General features: G+C 35.1%; 1 protein-coding gene across 1 annotated transcript in view; it reads left to right on the forward strand.

Moving 5' to 3' along the window:
* The window catches only part of LOC145683884 (cubilin-like), a 1,291,374-nt gene that overhangs the window by 595,386 nt on the left and 668,472 nt on the right, over positions 1–27,516 (forward strand). The window contains exon 27 of the mRNA XM_081755522.1: positions 19,463–19,622. Within this exon, the coding sequence (XP_081611648.1) occupies positions 19,463–19,622 (160 nt within the window). The remainder of the gene's footprint in view (positions 1–19,462; positions 19,623–27,516) is intronic.

The raw sequence follows: 27,516 nt of genomic DNA on the forward strand, positions 1-27,516 counted from the left end.
TTTGGAACGTGTCTAGTAGCTAGACTCTAGTTGATATTTCTATTATCTCGTGAAATCTACTGCCATTACGTAGTGTAAATTTGGAGAAAAAGCATAAAGCCCCTATGATCCCCTATTTCAAATTATATATATATATATATATATATATATATATATATATATATATATATATATATGTAGCCTGTTTCACAATTTGTGTAATTTTCAACAACACTGTAAGAATGCTCCCACTATTAATGTGAAATTCGGCATTCTTATTGAAAATTGTCTGAATTTTTAAAATTTTAACAGTTAATGAGAGAAAGTAATTTTTTAGCCCTTGTTTTGGGGACGTAAAAACAAAACTTCCTTTTCCTTATGAGAGATTCAATGCTAATTTTTGAAGCTGGTAAGCATTTTAGGGCACATCAGTATTATTTGTTGCAAAATGCAATAACACTCATCCGAAATGATAGTATAGTCGTCTTGAACATTATTTTTCTAAGGCCCCTCTTTTGGGAGGCAATGGGCGTTAAGCGGTGGTTGGTGGAGTGTCACCAAAATCCCAAATTGGATTTTGAAAAAGCCAGTAAGCGTCAGCTTAATCACACATGTCACAGAATTAATGCTCTGATGCTCCTTGCATGTGCCAGAGACTGATATGGGGCTATATTCCAACTTCTGAAACTCACATACAAAATCACCATAAATATACTTAGTAGGAACTATCAGAAGATATTTCCTTTGAATCAATTAATATGAAATTCGGTGTTATTGTAGTAGAAAGATATTCGTATTTAATATAAGATATGGAGCTCCCTCGTGACTGAGCGGTTAGCATACACGCTTTTGGAGTGGGAGACCCGGGTTCGATTCCGGGCGGGAGATCATGTGGTTCGCATTCCACATTAATCAGTAGGTCCACGTCTCATATATCCTCGCTGATGAAAGGGACGCTAAACTACAATTAACTCAACTCAACTTTAATATAAGATGTTATTTTGATAACGCACCACCTTAAGGGAGCACAGAGGGCGAAACATATGATTGTAAATCTTTATATGAATCCCAAATTTTATTGTGGAAATACCAATGAGCGTCAGATTAATCATAAATTTCTCGGAATTAATACTCCAATAATTCTTGCATATGTCAGTGACTGATATGGGGCTACAGATCATGTCGGGAATTCACATGAAAATTCGGTATAAATATCCTTAGCAGGGACATATGGGAAATTTTTTGGTCAATTAATGTTTAAATTGGCCTTCTTGCAATATAAAAGGTATGCGTTTTTGAAGTCTGGATTGCTGTTTTAGTAAGACATCGCCTTAGGGGGCACAGGGGACGTAGCATATAATGCTGAATCTTTATAAAAACTCCAAATTTTATTTTGAAAACAGGAGGGAGTGCCAGATTGATGACAAATGTCATAGAATGAATATTCCGATCCCCCTTGGATGTGCCAGTGACTAATGAAGGCTACAGCCTTTTGGATCAATTAATGTGAAATTTGATGCTGTCCTATTGAGAATGTATGGGGTTTTCAAATTTGGAATGCTATTTTTGTAGCGCGCCGCCTTAGGGGGGATACAATTGTAAAGTAGGTGATTTTTTAAATAAAAGTGCCAATTTTTTTTGAGAAATGAAAATGAGCGTCAGATTAATTACAAATATCACAGAATTAATACTCTAATGCTGATTGGATTTGCATATGGGACTACTCTCCCCCTTCCGAAATTCATTTCACAATGCACGAAAAATATCCTTAGCATGGATATACGGGTACATGGTAGATGTCTTATGTTTTTTTTTATCATTACTGGAGTCAAATTTTGTGATTTTTTTTAAAATCTCCAATCTACTGTAAATAGTTATCTTCTATCACAGTAACAGATTATGTATATAGTTTTGTTGTCATGGTATTACTGGATTCTCAATTGAGAATCTTATTATAGCACAAGATGGCACAACACCAACAAGTCACCAACGTATTTTCTGCACACTTAAGCAAAACCACCTCGAAATAGAACATAAAATGACAATGGAAAATATTGTAGGAACCTCAAAAGAATCTTAATGAAAAGTAACACTTTAAAAGTTACAGGCTTAGTAGATTACCTTTACATTTCAATATTGTTATCTTTATTCGTAAATAGAGTATATCTTTTTCATACTTCTCACAAAATAACTGTATAATACCAGTTTCCAGATAATAGCCTACTCGTATGTACTGTACACGTAAATACATCAATAAATCGTATTCCATGGACACATGGTTGTAGTAGAAACAAATGCATCGCCAAGAATAATAATTACTTTTTCAAAGTTATTCCTTCTTGAAAACAGTACTTTGTGGCTCAATCATCATTAAATGTTTAAAAATATAATTAAACTAAGTACAGGACAGATCAACTTACATTTATTCAGCATGTTCAGTTGAACGAGAAATCAAAAAATGTGATTTACTATATGCATTTTGAATACCTCCAACGTATCTGGAGTGATCATCTCTACACTCTGGATAATTCTCTCTTTTAAAAGTCATCTGATAAATATGTTGCAAAATGTGTTGGCGTCAACTGCAAATATGTAACAAGCACATGTAAGGAAATCGTGCGACATTTCTGATTGATCTGTCAATCACTCTCATTTCCAAAATAAAATTTGAAGTTTTTATAAAGATTCAACATCAATGGTATGCCCCCTAAGGCGTTGTCTTACTAAAACAGCAATCCAGATTTCAAAAGCGCATACCTTTGTTTGCTACAAGAACGTCAATTTTCACATTAATTGACAAAAACATGTTTCATACCGTATGTCCCTCCTAAGAATATTTATGATGAATATTTATATGAATTTTTAGTAGGGGGACTGTAGCCCCATATCAGTCACTGACACATGCAAAGAGCATCGGAGCATCAATTCTGTATCATTTGTGATTAAGCTGACGTTTACTGGCATTCCCAAAGTAGAGTTTGGGATTTGGTGACATTCAATCTACCACCTTTATACATGACTTGCCACCCAAAGAGAAGCCTTAAAAAATAATGTTCGAGATAACTATACTATCATTTCGGATGAGTGTTATTGCCTTTTTAACCCTTAAAAGTTCACTACCTTTAAAAATTATCAAAAAATTATGATATTTGCAGTATGTCGTCTATTTGGTTTGTATATCATTCGAAAATAGTTTTCTAAATTTTCCCGCCAATAGTTTTCGAGAACTGAGTTTTGTCCAAATGGTTACATTGCACAGTTTTCCGCAAAGTGATTTTTGAGTACTTGTAGCCATATAGTAATAAAGAAAAGTAGTCTCATAAGAAAGGAGAAATAAATGAAACATGGTAAGAGTTGTTTACTTTATAGGATTTAATATTTAAATCTGAAATATTAATTTATAAGAAAATGTAAGGTACTATCTATGAGTCCACATAGAAAAAATAATAATATTTACATTTCGCTGAAAATACAGATTGAATAAATATGATATTCAAATATATGCGTAGTTTTATAGAATATTATTATTTTTTATTTCATTTTTTATATTTTTAAATTTGAATATATCAACGTAATGTAACAGTGACTTAGGGGTCTAGAAAGAATATCAATTATCAAGTGGCAAAAACATTCCTTATCGTGATACATATACTTACAGATGGAACTGCATAAATTAATTCTTTAGTGAGCTTGTTACTCCCGACTTACAAAAAGGACATCTTACCTTAGATGTGTAGGCTGGCCAGTGAGCAACAAAATATTTTCTTGTATCATCACATGGTTACGTAGCAACAGGTCGACATATTTTCACTTGAGGTTTGCCCAAGCTTTCTAAAGATAGTCTTCCTCGTTTAGGCTTTCTGCATGATACTAGTGCAGATGCAGTATCAGCCTGAAACACTTTAAGATGTCTGGATGATTTCCCAAGTACGTTACATTCTCTTTTGTAAGGTAACTAGCTGTTTACAACAACTAAATCTACTATGTAGCCAAAAATTCTAAGACACCATAGTTTTGATTTCATTGGTGTACGGCAGAGTTCTATGAACATGTTTGACTTGTCTACACTTCTCATGTGTTTACCTCAGAAGATAACAAAAATATCTTCTGCCTCCTAAACGATTTTGTCTCATTGTTGGTAGAGCTGAGATTTTCATTACATCCTTCAAATATTGCATTAATTTCACGCTTGTAAAAAGTTATCAATGTACATGATTAAAAACTCAGACTCCTCTCTCTTGAATGAGAACGGTGATTTCCCATAATTTTTCAGCAAGACGGAGCTCCAACTCACTATGCCTTATGTTCACGCCAATGGCTCGATAGACCATTTCCGGGACATTGGAATCGGCGACGGAGACGGATAGAGTGGGCCGATTTTACGCCACTAGAGATCTTCCTCTGCTATCATCTGCTGAACCTTATTTATCAAGAACCCACCCATGATATTCACCATCTGATGCAAAGAATTTTGCAATGTTGTAAAACCGATGACATGTTGCGAACCCATGCGGATTGGCAGAAGCGCTTTGCAGTTTGTGTTACTCAAGGATAGCACATAGAGCAAATAATGCTGTAATGCCAAATTTTCACACTTTGTGGCAAAATAACTTCTGAACCAATAACGGTAGGTGAAATAGTTTGTATCACTGTTTTCCTGAAATTGAGGTCGTGTCAAATGATACCCCACATATCCCCTTCCATTTAAAAATCCAAAGTTGGATCCAAGATTACGGCTTCCAAGATAGCTGCCAGGTCAACCATGTCAAAAAATATGGTCCATTACCCACCCGAAAAACATATACCAGGAACCAAATGTGAATGCCAAGATGTTCCTGTGCTACAGGAGTCTTAACTGACTAATGCGTCACTCTGCACTATATCTCAGGTATATATTCTGGATCTGAATCACTGAAAGTAAGATCAGGATCTGAATCCGAGGTTCCGAAATCCGATAGATTAGAAGAGAAAGAAATCACTACTGTTGGCCTTATGCTTAGTTTCCTTCCATAGGATATATCAAGGGAGGTAAGTTCTTCATCCATTTTTGACGAAACACAGTCACCTGCAAAAATGTAAATAGCCTATCACAATATTTCTCCTTTGCATCTGACATGAGATTTCACAGTAAAACTTACTTATATACACATATACATTTATATATATATATATATATATATATATATATATATATATATATATATATATATATATATATATATATATATATATATATATATATATATATCCATACTGAGCCAATGTATGAAATTTAAAATTTGACTAATAAACAGAGTACTATGTTTATTTTTCACATTAGGTTTTCTATAACAATATCAAAAGATACATCAATATAAGCTAGTCCAATATGTTGTATTTTTTCCTGTACAAAGTATACGTTTGATCCGTTACCGGACAATGTAACCGAATGGTTACGTAGTATATTTTTATCGTAAATAGTAATCAATTTTTGACATTATGCCGTTTTCATACTTGCACATTGTTGGACAATGACTTACAAACAAGAACATATCGAGAAAAATAAAAAGATAAACTGCTCACCTTCAGTATATAATATTTTCTGTCTGCTTCCATCACTGCTTGCAAAACAACAACATATCCACACACTACTTCCCGCATAAAATTCACCAGAGTTGTCACAAGGGGGCAATAGCTACTCTCCCATCGCAGAAAGTATGTACACAAATAACTACAACGAATAATACCGAAATGCAACACTCTTCAACCCAATAGGCAAAATCAAAAAATGTGTAACCAAATGGTTACGAAAACTCGTTAAGGGTTAAACAAATACTATTGATGGCCCCAAAATAATCATTGGAGAAAACTGTTTTTAAATTTCAATAGAATATCAAATGAGGAAAATGAAGTTTTGTGGTTACGCCCCCAAACAGGGACTAAACAACGACTTTTTTCTCATTTACTGTTAAAATTTTAAAAATTGAGACACTTTTCAGTTAGAATGCCGAATTTAATATTAATAGTGTGAAACTCTTATCTTCTTCCAGTACTGTAGAAAATTACACTAATTATGAAACAAACACAAACACAAACACACACACGGTTTGGTTTCGGTTAACTCTTTGAAAATTAAATGATATCAATTCTTTGTACCCCTCAAGCATACTTGTCTTGGAAACTAACCAGGTAACACACTCATCAGATAGTTCATTAGTCGAGGTCTCGAGTTCGATTATTCTAGAAATTTTAAACCGAAAAGTCGTATAAATATTTCTTTAGAACTAAATGTAAACAAACATGCAATATAGGCACTAAACGTCAATTTTAATATCAAATCATTATATTAGCAATTTACACATGCAAAAGGTAATCTACACTTTACACTTTTTTATTTCATCATATATTCATGTTAAAACGATGAATAAAACATCTTGAACTAGTTTCGAGCTCTGGATCTTCAAGTTTTACAAATTCTTTATGAAGACAGAGCTGCTCAAGATGCTTGTCTACAAGCACCATATGTACGTCTTGCAGCTAGCGCCTATGTAAAGAAAAGATGGAAAATGCAATGCTCTCTGTATAAATCTGCGGGAATTGTGACGGAATTAGGCTTACTTTTTTGGATTTAGTGTCTAAACAAGTTTCCAAGTTTATGTAAACAGGAGTGTATGACTGAAACAGCGCAAAAAAATCCTCAATCTTGTTTGAATAGGATGTAATATTGAGATTTTAAATCTTCAGTAATAATAATAATAATAATAATAATAATAATAATAATAATAATAATAATAATAATAATAATAACATAAAACGTACAGAAAAGTCGGGATTTCTGGGATAGGGACAGGACCTCCAGAACACACCTCTGCAACTACCCAAATATTAAACCAAAGCGTTCCACTTAAGTTTTATGTAGAAAGTGTTCTACTGTATGTTTCAAGAAAAATAACTAATAAAAATAATCGAATATCAGTGAGTAGTAAGGCATACAATAAACTAATTTTTAGAATATGCAGAAGTAATTATAAAATCTTTACTACAATAATCCTACACAGACCATAAATTCGATTAGCTGCGAAATACAACGTAACAAAATAATATACAAGGTTCAGTCTACAGAGCAATTCTTACTTAAAGAATGGACATACACTACTCCGATAATCTAGATAAGACCAGAAATGTTTACAATACTTGTTAGTCTCATCTCGAAAGCGAGACGATAATTTGAGTTAGCCTTGTCCCGTCTCGAATATAAAACGTCTATTCTCGTCTCGATTTAGTTTTTGTTTTTTGTAACGATATGAGAAACGAGATTGTTCTCTTCTTGTGGGCAACACTAAATAAAACCGCAATATTTTTGCCAAATGTCACGTTTCTGCTTGCAATTGTATGACCTGAGCAATAATAAGCTCCTAACTTTAATTTTCAACTAGATAATTATTATTATTCCTGAAGATTTGATAGTTCAAGTATTGAAACATCTAAGTATTCAAATATCTGAAGATAATAAAGCGTGTCATTGCCAATGAATTGTTAATAAAAATTCTAAAGTAAAAAAATCTTATCGACTTGGGTTCCGACCGGTGTACCTTTAGATTACTGGCCGAACGCCTTGACCACTAAACCACGATCACTACGCGATGAGTGATTCGTCTTTAGTGTGTTTACGTTAGGTTTCTTTCCCTCCAGTTACGAAGTTATACGCTACTTTTCTTCGTTTCAAAACGTCTTCGTATTTCTTTCATTACAAGTCAGTTATATTTGGCAAAGTTTGGACTAATAAGTTGAGTTTATCTTAGACCTTTAGTTCACAACATGGTTTCTTTTTCATACCAAAGTACACATATGACAAATTCAATTCTCACACTCGCATTTCGTTCTAAAGCAATCACCATTACCTGGTCAGGGATTTATTTCCGGCACGATTCATACCATCGATTTCAAACAGGCTTAAACAATGTAGACCCACCACAAAAATCTTTTTGACAGATAGTAACATATTATTTTATCAGTCAAGACGTTCCTTTTAGATTTCGGTGTAATTAATTGAACATCTGATAAGAAACACAAAATTCTATGGTAGAAAAGAAATACTGTGTCACACTCTAAGTTTCTTTAAAAGGGTTATCCTAACCGAGACTTGACTACTTTAGCCTTCGTTCGGCAAACCGAAAGTTTCTTTGTTATTTCTTTTCCAAAAAAATCATCTTTTTTAATTTTCTCCCTCCGACCATCATTTTATAACACCACTCTCAAGTTAGGAGACTACGACAGTATTCAAAGAATAGCCGAGGTGTTACAGGCACTAGGTTAGAAATCGTGGGGTCGCGGGTTGAAATCCACTGTAAATCAATTTAACAGTTTTATATTTAATTTGTTCTTGTAAGGTGTATGATGGCTTCTCTTTACTCAAAGTTCTCCAACTAGAGATGAGATGCATAAATCATGCACATCTTAACCGAGAGAAGGAGAGAGTAGAGATATCTCCAATTTAAATATTGTCCGAAATATTCATCGATATTCATATTTGATTATGTTTTAGTTCAATCTTGTTTATTCTTCTTTTCTAAATTAGAGTTCTCGATTATTTAGAATGTAACAAGAGATAGTGAATGATATATTATGCTTCGTATTACAAGAAAGAACTCGTATTATTTTGATATTGTACATCCTTGCAATAGAAACATGCTTGTATCATTAATTAGGGATTAAATTACACAAACTTATGTTATGTGCACACAATATATGATTATTTGTCATATTTGAAACACACAACATGTTTTCTACTGATGCAATGGTTTTCGCAAATTGAACTGACACAGCACACACTGCATATCTTGTTTTTACTTCCTTAGATTGTCTTTCTTTTTTCTTTTTCATGTTTTGTTTCATTTTCCGAACACGCTTAAAACTAGTATATAACCAGAAACTATTCTTGTTTGGTTTAATGTGTCAACGAAAAATAATAATATTAATACATTTAAAAAATAAAAACTACGATGGTTTTGCTGATCAAAATTATTCTAGCAAAACAAAGATGGGAGTCAAATTACTTCTATCTGATATTTTTTCATAAAATTTTACTAGAGATATTAAAACTGAAAAGTAACAGTTTCGTTGAAGATAACGTTGAAACGAATAAAGTAAAACATTCAGAAATTTTACAAAATATTGTCATCTGTAAAATGAAATGGAGGTTTGACCAATATTAATTTTTTCTTGGTATGTTTAAGATTATATATGATTTCTTGGTAACTTTCTCATGATATCAATCGCTCTGTAGATACTAAGAGAAGTCTTCTAACTGTTTTTTTTATTAGTTGGAGAGGCATGAATATTTTTCTTTCCTTCTTTTTCTTTTTTTCTTTTTTTATCTGTTTGCTACAATAACATATTTCAAACAAACTAGAGCACTTGTGGAACGCCTTGTGTTGTTCTAGACCAGACAACCTCAACAGTATTGTTGGTTGTTTAACGTTGCAGGATATGAAAATTGAAATGTGTGTATGCAGTTTTGCCCGTGTATATATATATTCATCTAGATAATCCAACACATTTGCTAACATACATAATTTTCAATTGTTGGTATGTTATATAAATGAAGATAAGTCAGTTTTCTAAACTAACTAACTACTTACATTTCTAGTTGAGAGCCTCCTCGTGTCTTCCGATTGGAGCGCATGCGGTTGGAATCCCACGTTTAGCCGTAGGTCCACGTGTCATATAACTTCACTGCTGAAAAAGATGCTAAACTTAAGTCACATGAAAGAGTTACTTATTTTAAGAGTGTATGTTTTTTATATCAATAAAACTTGGATTTTGTATAACCGATTAACCAACCCGGTTTTCTCTGATAATAACGTTCTAAACACAAAAGAAAGTAATAGGGACAAGTTTCCATATATCTAGTTTTTTTTTTGGAAGTTACTTGTATTACAAGTTCTGACGATATTGCAATGAATTAAACCGATTATATCTACTGTTACGAGTATGGCGTTATGTATCACGTTAGGTATGATCTAGATCTCTTGTCTTTCCAGAACATTTTGTCAATTTGATTAAGGAATGTCGAAACCTGTAAAATTAATATATTGAATGTAAGGAAGAGCAAGAAACGGTCGCTTATAGTATGTTTTCTGTTTAATATACACTAATAAAGAGAAAGTTACAGCAGTTTTTGGCTCATTTTAGAGTATATGAAATAAAAAAAAACAAGAAACAAAGAATAAATAATATCAACCAAAATACACGATGATAAGACTGTTTTCAATATTATGGGCTTTTATCTATGAATGTTTATATGAAAATCAGCCATAAATCTACATTAAATCTCTGCAATCACGTTTCGCTTGTCGAATGATTCAGATCAAAATGAGTAGTTATCAGTGTGCCTATGTTATATAATGGAGTATTTGACCCTAAAACCTGGACAAAAGTCGCATGAAATAAAGTTTATTTCTTGTTCTTCGATAAATGACGGATCTTGTAAATAAAAATTCAATTATTAATATATAAAATTAACGTAAATAATAATTGTTGAAGTCACTCAACTATTCTCGCCAAGCGATTTTAAATTAGTGTTGCCGCGTGTACAGTTAGAGGTATTAATTCTAGTAATTGTATTAAATTAATTATTAACAAAAACTGTATTGGCTTTAAAGGGCATTGAGAGAAGTTTTAATTTTATATGTTAACATTATAGCTCTAAGTCTTGGTGGTTATGATATATAATGAAATGTCAAGAGCCTTTTGCAAGAAAAAAATGTAAAGTTTACAGATTAAGAAGTATTTTTGTTTATGTTCTGTTTCTAGTTTATCAATGATTCCTTTTGCATTTAAAAGTTCAATCTTTTGTTAACTTAGTCCAAGAATAAAATTCTGCCCGAAATTGCCCCATGAAAATTTAAAAAAATTATAAATTATATCTAATTTATATAGACGAAGAAAAGAAATTCAAACCAGTTTCAGAAAAGAGATAGGTTTGTTAGTGGATATCCCGAAACAAAGGCCATGGCATTACGAACGATTGAGAACACTTCAAGAAGGATTTTGCTGGCCCGAAACTACTAAAAGAATAACTGGTGTAGATTTGAACTTGATAGAAAAAAATTTAAGATTATTCTGGAGACAATTTCTAGTCCCCATAAAATAGACGTGGAGAAATTTCAGAACTTCGCTATTGCCACTGCAGAAATTTATGTGAAGCTATATAATTGGTACCCGATGACTCCAGCCGTAAATAGTTTTAATTCCTGGACCAGCAATCATAAAACATGCTATTTTTCTTATTGAGCAACTCTCAGAGGAGGCAGCTGACAAGTAAAGGGTCCAAATGGATGAATCGATTTGCGGAATGAGACATAGTGCGCCTGATAGAGGATGTGAAAATATGTGTATGTGCAAAGTTATAGCGGCTGAGCACCATAAGAAGCGGAGGGGGACAGGGTTAAAATGTGCATACGAATAGCTATGCTATGTTATAGAAATACATCAAATAAGCTGTTAAAAAGTAAAAGTAGTGAAATATATACAATGCAAAATATGGTAGATACACGTATTGGCAAAAGAAGAATTGGCAGAGTAGATCATGAACCTCCGCCGCCATTTTGAAATAAGTGACTTTTTTTAAATGGGACGGTAGTTATGTGATATATCCATTAGGGCCAGCACGTTCTCAGAAAGTCAAGATGTACTTTAGTGATCATTATCTGTACTTATTTGGAAGATTTAAGATCATTTTTATAATTACTTCCGAAAATTTAGGAGTCTGATACTCGTATGTTGAAAGTTTCGATTATCACAAAAACATATGTAAATTAAACATATGTACAAGCCAAGAAAATTTACAAGTTGTATATTATTACATAATTATTTATGACATTACTTCCAATTTGCTTCATATAGAGCCGAAGAGGACAGTTACGGTCTGGAAGAACCGTTTCCGCTTGACTTTTTGTTCTGTTTCTTGCGCTTTTTGCCGAAAACATTGTGAAATTTATAGAGCTTTTGTTAAATGACACATTTGCTAATATAGACCATAACAGAATAAAATCTGATAGATTAGAAAGCAGTTATTACGTACCGTACGTAAACCACATTATTTTCTTTTTACCACTTGCTATATGTTTCACTCAACTTTCTTTGTCCACTTTCGTAAGCAATAGAAACTTGGGATGAGTGTAACATGTGATATCTAAATTAAAAGTGGACTACTGTAGTCTAATACAACAACGAAGTTGTAGCGGAAAATAAGTTATCGGGTGAGGTGGCTTTCTCGAGTGTCTGTCCTGTCGCATTATGTTCGTTCGATTTGTTTGAAATATGAAGCATTCGATTATTGTGACAATGTTAGTACAGGACACGATTATTGTATCCTTCTACGATGGATCATCATTGTAAGCTCCCAACTCGCAAACCAACATTGTCACAATAATCAAAGATGAATCAATCGCGAACCAAATTTTCAACATACGAGTATTAGTCCTCTAGATGTTCGTAAATAACTATACAGATGATCTTAAATCTTACAAATAAGTGCAGATAATGATCACTAAGGTTCATACTTGGCCTTTTGAGAACATGCTGGCTCTAATTGATGTATCACATGACTACCTTTCCATTCCAAAAAAGAATCACATATTTCAAAATGGCGGATTTCAAGATGGCGGGAAGGTTCGTGATCTACTCTGCTAATTCTTCTTTTGCCAATATGTGAAACTACCACCGGTTGCGTTCTGTATCTTTCATTATTTTCACGATTCAACAGTTTATTTGATGTATTTCAATAACATAGCATAGCCATTCTCCCACCAACTTTGACCCCCTCCGTTTCTTATCGCGCTCAACCGCTATAAGTTTGTACATATACATATTTTCACACCCTATATCAAGCGCTCTATGTCTCATCCCGCAACTCAATTCATCCATTTGGACTCTTTACTTCTGAGACTAGAAACAAACATTTTCCACTCAGAGGACCCAGTTTAGCAATAATAGCAGCCATCTTCAATGAGCAACATCCTAATGGCGTCCTCCAGCTAAAACGATAATTTCGATTGTTTCTTCTCGAGGTAACGTCCCATCCTACCTACTAGAAAAATAGAGTTTTCGTCCATACAATGCTCCACACATAACAAAATTTAAAAAATAGCATAATCTATCCTAAGCCCATTCACAACTCAAAACCGTTGCAGATTTTGGAAAAATAATTTTATCGTTGGATTTTCCTTCGAATGAAGATGTTCTTTAATATGTCACAGAACCATATTACCATTTAAAATATACAAGTTGATTCCAATTTGGCGGCCACCAAGATGGTGGATGACAACCTTAACCACGTCATAATATTTCTCCCTACCACCAACATTGATCCCAATTGACCTCGGATGGACGGGTTACATGCACAGGACCGACACGGCGTAGGGCCGACACGGCATAGCATCGACACGGCGTAGGATCGACACGGCATAGGATCGACACGGCACAGAACCGAAACGGCACAGGATCGACACGGCATAGGATCGACAGCAGAACTTTCATACGATCGAAATAATAAAAAATACATTATTTTATAATTACGCAATATTAAGTAACAATTATTTTCTTAAGGACATATAGGAGAGAACCGTCATACGATCGAAACGGCATAGGAACGAAACGGCGTAGGATCGACACGGCATAGGACCGAAACGGCACAGGGCCGACACGGCATAGGACCGAAACGGCACAGGATCGACACGGCACAGGACCGAAACGGCATAGGATCGACACGGCACAGGACCGAAACGGCATAGGATCGACATTCTGTAGGGTGGTCAACACTTTCTGAATATATCAATATCGCATATCCCTCACCTTGAATTTGTGGATATAAAAAATTGTAAGGATAAATAATTCTAAATGGTCTATTTTTAAAAAATTATGTATACATACATATATACACTGTCCCACGCGACACACCTAACACAGTAGCCACTGCCGTCATACTCACTCCACATAACCGCGCACCAATAATTTGCCCTTTTTGAAAATCTGAGAGGTCTCACATTTTACACTACCTCCGTCTGCTGCAGCCACTGGACACTGCTGTTCCACTGCGCCTGACGTAGTATGGAGACCGACCACCAGCGGTCCGGCGCTGCGGGCGCACGACACCACTGCCAACCCATACATCTGACGTGTTGCCAACTACAGGTGTTTCCATTTTTCTGTACATTAGAATGTCGAAAAAGGACTATCCTTTTTTTAAAATGTACTTTCAACGAGCTTCCTTTTAGAAAATTTCTCCAGCAATGACAAAATCAAAATGTAAGTGGTCTACACTAGGATAGTATTTTGGTATATTCACAATAGCAATGAAGTTTTTCATAGCTCAGGGAAAAGTTGAGGTTTGCCAACTCAAAGGAAGGGGAAAACGCCATCAAAAGTATTCCTGGGAGAAGATTCACCTAACGGATAAATCAAGTATACTGTTTTAGCGCACTTCTTGGTATCCTTATGCAACGTGTACAACATACCTTGTTTCTCCACTTTTGTTGCTTCTGTGCGCAGAAGTACCATATTCCACGGAATTACATATTATGAGGAGGAAACCGTTTAATGCAGCTTACTTTTGCCCCATATGTATTCACACAATATTTGGAATCCCTGGGTCATGTGAAGAATTCTTTATAATCAAGTGTGCATGCGGGACATAGAACCCGGTTCCTCTATTTACACCTAGAATTCTTTTCCTTTGCTTCAAGAGCGCTTGGTTTCTCCTTTATACCAGCGTTAGGGTCGAGTCGAGCCAAATCTGGTGTGTAGTTTCGAGTATTCTCTTCAAGTATCTTGCATAGACAATATAGGTTATCAATGATACTAGTACTACTACTAGTACAACTTTTATTATTATTATTATTATTAATAAATTATAATTATAATTATAACAACACTGTGATTAAACATGAAAGATACGCGGTCTGTATTTGAATACTAAAAAACTAGTTGATTGCTAACCTCGGTAGTCGTGAATTCTAGGAGTCAAGGATATTGTTCACGAGCTTGTGAATTTGGGTTGAGGGTTTAGGTTGAGTATTCGGGCTCAAGCCAAACATTGTTAAAAGTTATAGGGCACTGGCCAAATATCTTCAAAACTGTTCGCCCCGAGTTTACAATTGTCAACAACTTGAGCAGCTCGGCTCACAGCGCACTCACTATCGACCCGAACCGACAAGTAAGCCGAGCCAACAGCTCACCGAACCGAGTCAGCTAGAGCCTTCGGCCCAGATGAGCCGAACCGAGCAGATGGCTCATCCCAACCAAGCCAGCTCGAGCCGATGGTTCACCCCAAACGAGCCGGCTCGAGCCATCGGCTCAGTTATTACTTCCCAACTGAGCTTCTTATTAAAAAATCTCTTGTGGTCTCGATATCGAGACGAGAAGACATGCGAGCAGGGTTTCCTCTAGTGAGCAACATTAAAAGTATTCCATATTACTACTTAGCTTACATTTCTCATGGCTTTCGCTTTCTAGTGTAATCAGGCCATGATTTCAAAACGAGTTAAAACGTAATAATAATAATAATAATAATAATAATAATAATAATAATAATAATAATAATAATAATAATAATAATAATAATAATATAAATATAAGTATTCCATACATATAGAAATGCTTTTGACCAAGCACACAGGAAATTATATTTTGTCCATTTAGCACTATCATTCTTTTGTCACTCACAATTATTAATATTCATATAGTAAATATCTTATAATTCTTATATTTTAAAATCAATTGACAGGGCTCTGATTGCTTTTATGAGAAATAAATCTTTGGTTTTATAGATCCTACGCAGTGCCGATGATCGTGCGTCGTTTCGGTCCTGCGCCGTGTCGATCCTGTGCCGTTTCGATCCTGTGCCGTGTCGATCCTGTGCCGTTTCGTTCCTATGCCGTGTCGATCCTGTGCCGTTTCGTTCCTATGCCGTGTCGATCCTGTGCCGTTTCGGTCCTATGCCGTGTCGGCTCTATGCCGTTTCGATCGTACGTATTCTATGCATATAACTTGCACAGGCATAGAATCGACAGGAGTTTATAATTTGTAAGAGCAAAGATTACGCAGATAATAAAAATATTATTTTTTTAGGCACATGATTAAAAGTTAAATTATTTCAGAGCAGCGGCGTGAGAGCAAAACGGCACAGGACCGAAACGGCATAGGATCGACACGGCATAGGACCGAAACGGCACAGGATCGACACGGCACAGGACCGAAACAGGTTTCTGAGCTGAATTGTCGGTCGTATGCCGTGTCGATCCTGTGCCGCATCCCCGGATGGACTTCATTGACAGTTTCTCAAATCTTTAGCCCAGTCTAGACTTTTCGCCACCCTGGACAGGCAGTATGAAAAGTGTATTACTGTTTCTATTTTATGTTTTATGTTACCTTTTTATCCATTATTTCATGTAGTAAATGTTAATTAATAGCAAAACTAAGAATTGTCTCTTAAAATGTTTCAAAGTTAGTATTTACATTTGTATTTACTATAGACAGTTTAAAGCAATAAAAAATATAATCAGTACACAAGTTAATGTAATTTCCCTGATTTCACTAACTGTTCAATACTGCAGGACCAGGTTTTGCCTAAAATGTATCTTTAAAACTGTAGATAAGCCCAAATTAATTTAATTTAATCAATTATTTTATGATACTTAATGATAAATATTTTTGAGCAGGTTTCAAGACCAAATATTCTACTGTGCGTTGTGTGTTTCTACCGTTTGCTATTTCGCTGCCTTTTAAAAATTTCCTTGGGTTTATAAACCAAAGCGCGATATAAATGTTTGCCCAGAAAGTAATGAGACTGGGTCCAGAAAATAAGATATATTGATCCGATTGGTACAAATTGTTAAAATTCTTTGAAATACTCTTCTTGGCCATCGTCACAACACTTCCAGTGCTATTTCCACTCACCGTATGCCTTTGGGAAGTCCGCCCTCGATAGTCTCTTCGGAAGAAGCATCGTTAATCTTTCCATGGTCAAAACATCGCGATGACGGCAACCTTTCAGCCTCTTTTGAGTTTAGTGAACAGAAAAAGGTCCGCTGGGCATATATCAAGATTATCGTTGTGGTAACGTGACAATGCCGATTCTATCCAGTAATGACGTCACAACGAACATGGTGTAACTCAGTACGTTATCGTCGTGTAGCTTCCAGTATTTGACAATCTCCGGTCGGATCCAATTGAGTCTGTCTCGCAGGCGTTTGAGGATTTCCACGAATTGAGTCCTATTGACAGTCTTCCCTCGAGGTAGAAATTCTTTGTGTAAATCACCCCTTTCTTGTAAAAGAAGACAATGAGAGTTGCTTTCAGAGTTTTATTTGAGGAAAGCAAACACTGAAGATTCGTTGGAAGCTCACTGAATGAAACTTCAGTATTGAATATCACGTTTCCATTAACAATTTGCTAACTTTGACAGGTAATCAATTAACAAAATAAGTGTATTTTGAGGGTGAAATCTGTTGTAGATTGTTATATATGCATTTCTCATTAATAACTAATTATTTCTACGTAGTATTATATTTTTTTAATCAATAATATATAAAATATTGCATGAAAGACCATCTAAATTTGCTTTTCACATACTATGATTTAAATGTAATTTAGAGGTGTTAATAACCTACAAAACATGTAGATACATTCTTTATTAGTTCTTGTATTTTTGTCCGCCTATAATGACAGATGCATATGAGATCGTCAGTTGAAGGAAATACTGGAAGTATTAATACTGCTATACCCCTGTAAGCACTGAAAACCAAAAGTAGCTCTTAGGCTATCTCTGAATCTACAAAGAGTTGCAACCACCTTGATAATATGGCTGTTTACCAGTAAGCATTTGTGCTGTTATCTTCCTTCTTTCTTTTCTATAACTTTTCAACATGAATAGTTTTTGACATTTGTTATAAATGTTTCGGAAGGTTCCCAGAAAGTAAAGGCTTCCAATCTCCGCCCTTTGGGTTAGGCAGTACTTTCGAAACCTGGTGAAAACAAAAGCCATCTATCCAAACCTTAATAAATCTCTTCGGATTATACTACGAATTTTCTTCCAATATAGAAAATAATATGAATGGAAAAGGCGTTTTGCCGTACAGCTGCCTACATGAGACTTAACAAATAATGAACAGTATCAGCACTTTGTAATTCTAAAGAGGTTAGTTTCAGTAAACGCGTTTCCTTCCACCTTTCGTTGGGTTCATTGACTCTCCAAAACTAACAACAGTAAAATACATTAAGCAAAGATTTCTAAGAAATTAATGGGATCACGTATACTGTCGGATTTCAAGTGTCGTACACACAATGAAAAATGTACACTAACTACATAGGGATATTGCTTAAAGGTGGTGAGTTTTGACGTTAGACAGGTGGCCAACCTACTTACAAAATAATAAGTAATATATGACATGATGGGATAAAGACAAGTTAGACAGGTGGTCATTGAACAGGTTGTTACTATACTTGTTGCATTCCTGGTGTTAAAAACTTCAAAGCCTCTATTATCTAGATGGATTTTAACGACATCTTATCAATAATGTAAATGATCATCCTTTGTGGATCACATGGATTGGTTTCATTTGGTGTGATTTGTTTTAGAAAAAATAGTCTAAAGTGATTTTTAAGAAAATTACGTTTAGTATGCGCTTATTAAAATAAATATTTTATTCGAGTTTAAAAACAAGTTATCGTAATTGAAGTTTTGTAAACTGGCACCTGCTTATAAAAACTGGTTTTAGGTTATCAACAAATTTAATAATAAATATACAGCCTAAATGTTTATCCTATAGTTTTACTTAATTGAAATCTATTGAGATCCAAGAAACAAAATTCTGAGCTAAAAATTCAAATCTTAAACTTCTGCTTTCAAATAGCAACTAAAATCTCTTTTCAGTATTTTTTTATAAACCCTGATTCTGGTGCTACAAATAAGCATCATACAGTATTCACCTAGAAACAATGAAAAATAAAAATAAATAAATAAAAATCATGCTCTTCATTAAAAGCATAAATGCCAAATTTGGGTATACACGGACATTCATCCATTAAAATAAATCCAATATGTTACATAATATATTTGGAACGGGCTAAAAGAACAGCCAGAGTTCCCTTTTGGCTCAATGGAACTGTGTGATAATCTGAACGAGCATTCTGTTTCACTTACTGTACACGAATTATGCTGTCGGTAATGCGATGGTGCATTTTCTCGTACATCAGGGAATATACGTCCCTACTCACATATTTCTAACAAATATGCTGATTATATTTTCGCCTTTTCTTTTCAAATTCGTGGTAAACGAAATTGTTTAATGCAAGGTAGGTATATCTGAGTAAAAAAAAGGAGCATTATATCATTACAAAAATTACAAATCTAATATTCATAGTTTTGTTCTTGTTCTAATTTAAGTCAGATTTTATCATAGATATTAGGTATATCTATTAACTTGAAGCTTTGTTGTTATAGGTAAGAGATGGCCGTGATTTTTCCGGTAAGTTATTAGGACGTTATTGCTCTTCAGAAAATCATCCAGCATTTATTCAATCAAGCAAGAATTATATGTATCTTAAATTCAGATCTGATGAAAGTCAGCAAGGACGAGGCTTCTCTCTGCGCTATATTGCAGGTAATTATTAATCTCACTGTCATAATTTATATGCTTTTTCTGTTATAATATAGTAAGAATACGATGTTTTAAATATTTATGTTAGATCGTGATTATTCATGTAAACATGTGTTCATAATATTATCTTATATATTTCTGTGTCAGTTTCTGTGTTTGCCTTTTATATAAATCTACACCTTTGCTAAACATACTTCGGCAACTACAGAAAAAGGATTGTAGCTAGTTTTAAAAATGCGATCCTCATGCCCTTGAGGAGAGTTCAAAATTTTTGCAAAAAATAGAGTATCTCACAATCGTTTCAAGCTAGGAAGAGAAAACTTGGTGTATAAACTACTTATGAAAATAATTTGACACATGATCAAGGTTCCCGAAAATTCCGATTCTAAATGGACGAAGCGGGACAATTTCCATAATTGTATCATCGATGTTCAAGTCGACGACGATGGTTGATTTAAATGACTTTCTTTCTTTCCTTTTTTTTTTTTTTTTTTTTTTTACATATTTAACTCTTGGTTCGAGCCGGTTATGGCAGGTGGGGTGCTGATTGCCACGGGTGCTGACTGCCACAGCCAATTATTAGTGCTGATTGTCACGACTGGCACTGATTGCCAATATCAAGGTCCTGATTGCCACGACAGCGGGCTGACCGCCACGAGCCTGAGAGAAAGTTGCTAGACGTAACATTACCGGATGCCAAGAAGCATGAAAGAAACGCGATGAACCTTATTATCGTGTTGTTCAAACCAACTCCTAACCAGGGGCGGATCCAGAGGGGGGCGATCGGGGCGATCGCCCACCCCCACAAGAGGAAACTTTCTTATTTTATATATAAATAAACCCATCCATAACAAGTTTGGAGCTCTTAAAAGTAGCAGTATTACCGCCGACCGCCCCCCCCAGAAGTCCGTCCTGGATCCGCCCCTGCTCCTAACAAAGGTAAACAGGTCTCTGTATGTACTTTCAGTTTTGTCAAGGAGCGGTGCGCACAAAATTGGTACGATTTATGTGTTCTCACTTGAACTCCCTACATCAGCATGAACTTCTACAGCTGCTCAAATTGTTTCAAGCAGCTCTTGAAAGTTCCATCAAATAACATTGTTGGTTGTCCCTCACAAGGGAAGTTCGGGAGAAAGTGCTCGCTTGTAGAGAAACTAAGCATGCTATTTGAAGCCTCAATTCATGCTGATTACAAAAAGCTAATACAATTCCTGTACGACTGTGAACTGTCCGAGATATTCAACTTGGAAGTTTATATGAGAAAATTAGGATATGCACATTTAAACGCGTTAAGTACAATAGCAACGAATATTGACATACGAATTTAAATCTATCAGAAGTAACAGAGAAAAGTGTTTTGCAATAACTAACGGGTTTGTTAGATGCAATTAGTCAGTATATTGTTCACAATCATAGGTTAGAGGTAAAAATTGATCACTGTTGTTCTTCTGTTCTATGAAGAAATGACACAGGCAAAAAACTTCCTTGCACCGTGAACATTTTATATGTGCAATTACGTTGCATCCGTCAAGGGAACAGTTCGCAGAACCAAAGCAAAAATTAAATTCGACAATTGATTCAAAAGGTATAGACCTATAATTTGTTCGTAAACTGCTTTGTGGAACGCAAACTGAAACTATCCAATGTATCGCGGTGATCGGAACTGATTCGTATGAACACGAACTTTATTTGATTGTTTCGTTGGTACATCATAACGCCCGGATGAAGAAGTTTTATACTATACACAAATTTCCTGCCATAATCTTTGGTTGGTCAGAATCCAAACACATAAAATGATTGTACAAATCGTTTGCAGCTCTTAGGTATCTTCTCAGCCATTACGTCTTTGCCATTCGTTATGCAACTTGTAATGCACAATTTGTCTGTGAATAGACCCCAGTGATCAAGCAGTAGCAAGGGCCGCGGTGGCTCAGTGGTAGAGCGTTCACTTCTGATGCTTGGAGTCCCAGGTTCGATTCCATCGCCCGCCAAGTGAACTTTGTGGTGGGCAAACACCGTGTGCTTGGGCTTTCTCGGGGTTCTCCCGTTTCCTCCCACTTTCTTTATTCCGCGATTTCATTCATTACTCATCATCACTGTCTCCTTTAGCCTAACCGGCATAAGCGTTGGACGTAAAACTCAAAGATTTCATTTTTCAAGCAGTAGCAAGTTCAAACCATCAGGCTTCGCCATGGGAGAGAATACTTAAGTCGTTTAAATGTATTTATACATTCACTCATTTTCTCATATAAACTTCCAAGCTGAATATCTCGAACAGTTTTCAACGGTACAGGAATTTTATTACAGTGAAACCTCTACCAACGGATACCACTATAAAGCGGACACCTCCCGTAACGGACACATTTTGTAATCCCCAAACACTGTAATAGGAAAAAAACATACCTATCTAAAGCGGATACACTCTAGTACGGACACGGACAGTCTTTCCTGTCTATTATAGGTATTATTTACCTCCGTATTACGGACAGTTTCTCTAGAAACAAGTTGGACATTTTTAGTAATTCATACATGTGTCATCAAGGAAGCATTGTGACATCTTGCCTTCTCAACTGGCTGCTCAGCAACCCAGACAAACTTTCTGTTTAACAACATTCATGTCATTTGCTTGCATCCACTCCCACCCAAACAGTTTTAGACAGAAAAGTGTTTGACAGTTACCCACAATTTGGGATGACACGTTATGGTACTGTTCCGCTAGAATCTGTAAGCAAGCAGAAGACAAGTTGGGTATTTTTGGCCCGTGGGTACACATATTGTTTGAAAAAAGACACTACTGGACTGTAATTAACTCACAAATTAAAACAACATACCGAAAATGTAGTAAGTAGTAGCAAGTGTAAAGAGCAGAGAACTATATCATCTTATTTCCATGTTGTGCCTCGAACATAGAGTATTGGGTGGCGAAGGATAATTCAGGCATTTTTGTAATATTCGTAAATACATGATTCATGCAAAAATATTTGTTTTCTAATTGCGTATTACCTTGTTTACTAATTTACGTCATAAAATATTGAAACCTCTCTAAGGCGGACACCTCTCTATAGCGGACAATTTTTGATACCCCATGGCTGTCCGCTTTAGAGAGGTTTCACTGTACCTGTTGTAATCAACATGAATTGGTCCTTCAAATGGCATGCTTAGTTTCTCTGCAAGCGACTGCTTTCTCCCGAATCGGACCATCATATCCAAAATACAAAATCTGTTTATATTGTTCCAATCCATCGTACTGCAGAAAGGAAATTCCGTCTTCGAAGCGAAGATATCCTCCGGAAAATCTAGTTCTTTAGAAGTGGAATTGTTTTGCTTTATGCTAAGAACTGTCCTCCTAGCATTGTTTAATAGCTCTTCCTTTGACTATATATATATTTAAATAGCTCTTCCTTGACTATATATATATATATATATATATATATATATATATATATATATATATATATATATATATTAGGGTGAATAAATACACACTATTTTTACTTTATAGCACTAATCCATTAAATAAAACAATTAATTTGAACAAAGGAATGTGCAAATTATACATAAAACAGAAAAGACAACTCCTTTATAAACATCCAAGCGTATGTAGTTCCACTTAGTGAGCAAATTTGTAACTTACAGGAGGCCACATAGATTTGCTGTCATGATTACCAAATTAATCCCTCATACTAATTTTATGATGATTAGTAAATTTAGTATGAGGGGTTAATTTCGCTCTTTCCAAATACAGTTTCTCCCAGGCTCGTGACAGTCAGCACCTTGATATTTGCAATCAGCTCCAGTCGTGGCAATCAGCACCAAACCTTATGTCCCGTCTTTCATTAAAATGCGTATCTTATAGGGGGCGGAGGAGGGATTTATGGCAAACCGTCAGAAGCTAATTAACAGTTAACAATCAATTTTTGAAAAAATAGTAGTACTTGAGTTGATCAGAGTTTTTGTCATTAGACTTCCGTTCAAATGCTTATCGTAAGGAGCGATAATGTTGTTTAGATCTTCACACAGAATAACGACTGCTAACTAGCAATCTAATCCTATGGCTTGAGGAACCCGAAGGTTCAATGCCTCATTTACAAAACCTGTCCATTAACTCCTGTCCTTACAAGGGAGAGTCCCACAAGTTGTCGCTCAAATTTGATTACCACATAGCACATCTGATAGAACATCATGAGAAATGAAAATGAACAAAATTTAAGGTGCTATGAACCAAAAGGATGTGACATACAGGGCTTCAAAATTTGAATATCCAAAAAATTATATCATGGAATTATAAAAGTTTAAAGTAAATATTTTAAAACCCGTTAAAGCAATCAAAACAAAAGGTACACAATGTAATGAGAACAAAATACCGTATCGAAAAACCACGAACAACGTTGCTATAGATGAGGCAATTTTGACAACTCAACATAAAAGTATTTTGTTTGAATTAGTATCACATTCAATTGTGTACAGATTTGAAATGCACTATTATCATTAAATACAACAGTGAAGTGTAATGGTACAGTGTTGTACACTGTTGGAGCTACGTGTGCTAAAAATGTACAATGGGGAAGTCTGATATGTGGCAACAGAGGGTAATAAAGAAATGCATTAGAAAAAAATGAGGGATCTGCACTACACTTCCGTAGTCCCGGTGGATAGGCAGACAACTCGCGAAAACAAAATGTTACGCACGAGGAAAGAAACCTATGCTTTCTAATTCTGTGAACTGCTTTTCCAGATTATCTTATCCAGATTTGGTAGAGTACTTTCTTTCGTGTTAGTGACACACTCTTCTAACATACTCTTCTACTTCCTCTCCTACACATAACAGTAGCGGCTCGTAGTCTGTACAAGCACCGGTTGCAATGTTGCAATATAAAGGTATGTAGGTACGCGCAAGTGTTCCCCTCCCCCAGCATTCTTGAGTCTTATCCAAAAATATTCAGGAAATATGAAGAGGAAAGTCTTTTAAGCTCTATTTGTATGTTATTGATTAAATTATTTCTCTAATATTGATTTAATGTACTATCAATGTACGTTTATACACTATTTATATACAAAACCTCTACACTCATGTTATTGAACACGAGATAAATCGAATATATAGTATGTGCTGTAAACCATGGATGATGGCGTTAATCCGAAAAGAAGAAAAAAAAACAAGAAAATTGCATGCACGCAGTTAAACAAAAGTATTTAATTATATAAACTATGCATTATTTTAGAATGGAAGGTCCATCTTCTCTTCCATCTTTTGGGCTTCACATTTTTCTATGACTTTATTGAAATCTGAAATGCTGCTCGCCAAGTTTCTCTGAATAGAAAGCATCGCTACCGCAAATATTTTTCGCTTTATTTTCTTTAGGGTCCAGAAACACCTCTCTCCTCCGACAATATGCATTTTGTTAGCATTTCTTTGTATAAATATACGGTACAAAAAGTCCATTTTCAGAAACCACGTATTTTTGTCTGTAAAGAAGCATGAAATCTAAGATGTTTTCCTTCGAAAATGGGAAAAAAAATAATAATAAAGTAGTTTAACATTCCAGCAAATTAGGCTAAAGAAGACAGATGAGTATTGGAAGTGAATGATTTGATATTAATTAATGCTCTCCGCCGGAAATCGAACACAGAATCATGTGCACGAAAGACACAGAGCTAGGAATTAGACCAGTAGTAAGACATTTTCTTCTTCGAGACTCGATCGACCCCCCAGAATAGGATTTTTTTTAAAAAAATAAATCTTATCCCAAGAATTTTCACCTTTGTATTATAAATGTTAAATAAAATCTATTGACTTCGAACGACCGCCCCCCAAACTTTCAGCCTGGATCCGTCCCTGCTACCATCAGACTTATATTTGTTCTTTGCGAGTTTGTTTTGTGAATAACTTCTTTCTTCCAAGCGTCTGTATCTCGCTCACCCTATGAATTGAGTCAAGCGCTGCTAAGCGGAGGAATTCGTAACTATTACAGAAGCTGACCAGTTGCGGTAAGAAAGGCAACCGCATGAGACCAATAGGGGAAGATAGGAGCGATGCAAGAATAAATCCACTTCCCCATGTTAAGAGATAGGAGCTCGCTGCCATATGCTCAATGTTACTGCTTCCAGTGGCAACGTTCGCTGCCACCGGAAATTTAAATCTCTCTCTTTCTTTCCGTTTTTTAATTGACCTTTTTTCAGAAATGCATCAATACTGTTTTGCGCTCAAGAGCAGAGGTTTATTTTTTACTAATACACTACTTTAATACTTAAAAATAGTTTTAGTATTAAAAAATATCCGGTTGCACAACCATGCAACATATAGTACCAGCCGCCGCTGACACATAATATGATTAGTTACTGTACACAGTAATATTACCATATTCTCATTGGAGATATGAATATTTTATTAGGCTAATACCTTATTTCGTTTTTTATCGGCCCTTATAACGGTGTGGTCTAGAAGGCTAGGCCACTGACTTATTGGAAATCGCGGGTTCCAATCCCTCCTCGGACACGGAAGTTTTTGTTGTACTTTTCACCTTGTATTTCATTGTCTTCTTTCGTCTTTCATAGTGGTTCGGATATCACTTTACGCTGTAAATTCCGTCCTATGTAGCTTCGGTGCTGACAGAGGACATAAAAATTGCATCACGCAATTTTGTTTTTCAAATTAATCAATCTTTTGAGACACTGTTGACACTTTGCTATGTTATACTATCGGTGTTATTCTGCATTTGAATTAAATTCATAATATGAGACCCAGATTCCTTTATTACCCTTTGTTGCCACATTTCAGACTTCACCATGTACATTTTCAGCACAGGTAGCTCCACCAGTGTGAAATACTGTACCATTACACTTCACCGTTACGTTTAGTGATAATAGTGCATTTCAAATCTGTACACATTTGTAAATGATACTATTTCAAGCAAAATACTTTTATGCTGAGTTTGCAACACTGCCTTATATATGGAAACATTGTTTGTGGTTTTTCGGTACGGAATTTTGTTCTCGTTATATTGTGCACCTCTTATTTTGATTGCTTTAACGGGTTTCAAGATATTTACTTAAAACGTATATATTTCCATTATATAATTTTATGGACATTCAAATGTTGAAGCCCCATAGGTCATATCCTTCTGGTCCATAGCACCTTAAATTTTGCTCATTTTCATTTCCCATAATGTATCAGATATGCTATGTGGCAATCAGATTTGAGCAACAACTTGTGGGTCCTTCTCTTGTTAGATAACTGGATTCACTTTCTACTTTGTATTCCTCTTCCTGCGAGATCCATATTAACCCTAGAAATTCCCAGTTATTTTAGGTTACAAGTCATCTCAAGGGCGGAGGGGGCGAAGTCCCCTCGAATTCGCGTACTGTTGTCTTATATAATTAAAACTAAAGAAGTTATTTTGAACTTCGTTAGCCTATAAGGATTCATATACCTTCGTACATAAAACACGTAAGATTTATTTTCTATTTTGGAAACTGCGATTGGCCATTGATAAAGCGTTTTGTCTTGGGTCCAGGAATTTAGCTTATTTTAAATACATTGTCGTATAATCTTACTGAAATACCAGAAATTATGGAATATAATTTTCAATAGAGATTTTTCAATAGTACTGAATCTGCTAAACATTCCCAAGCTATCAACATATTCCAGAGAATGATCAAAATATCTTAAGTTCCCTCTCATATTTGACTTGAAAGTTTTGCAGACTCCTTGCTGGTGTAAGTAGTAATACTAGAAGAATGCCCTTTTTATATTGAACCGTAAAATTTATTTTACAGCCAGCTATCAAGTTCTGTAATGTGTACTAATAGAACATGATAGAAATCTGATGCAACACTATTTCTTCAAATCCATTATTTTACATCTTACTCTATACTGACATATTTAAAAATTAAATAC

This window comes from Thermobia domestica, chromosome 4 (genome assembly GCF_964235325.1).
Source record: "Thermobia domestica chromosome 4, izTheDome1.hap1.1, whole genome shotgun sequence".
NCBI classification, from domain to species: Eukaryota; Metazoa; Arthropoda; class Insecta; order Zygentoma; family Lepismatidae; genus Thermobia; species Thermobia domestica.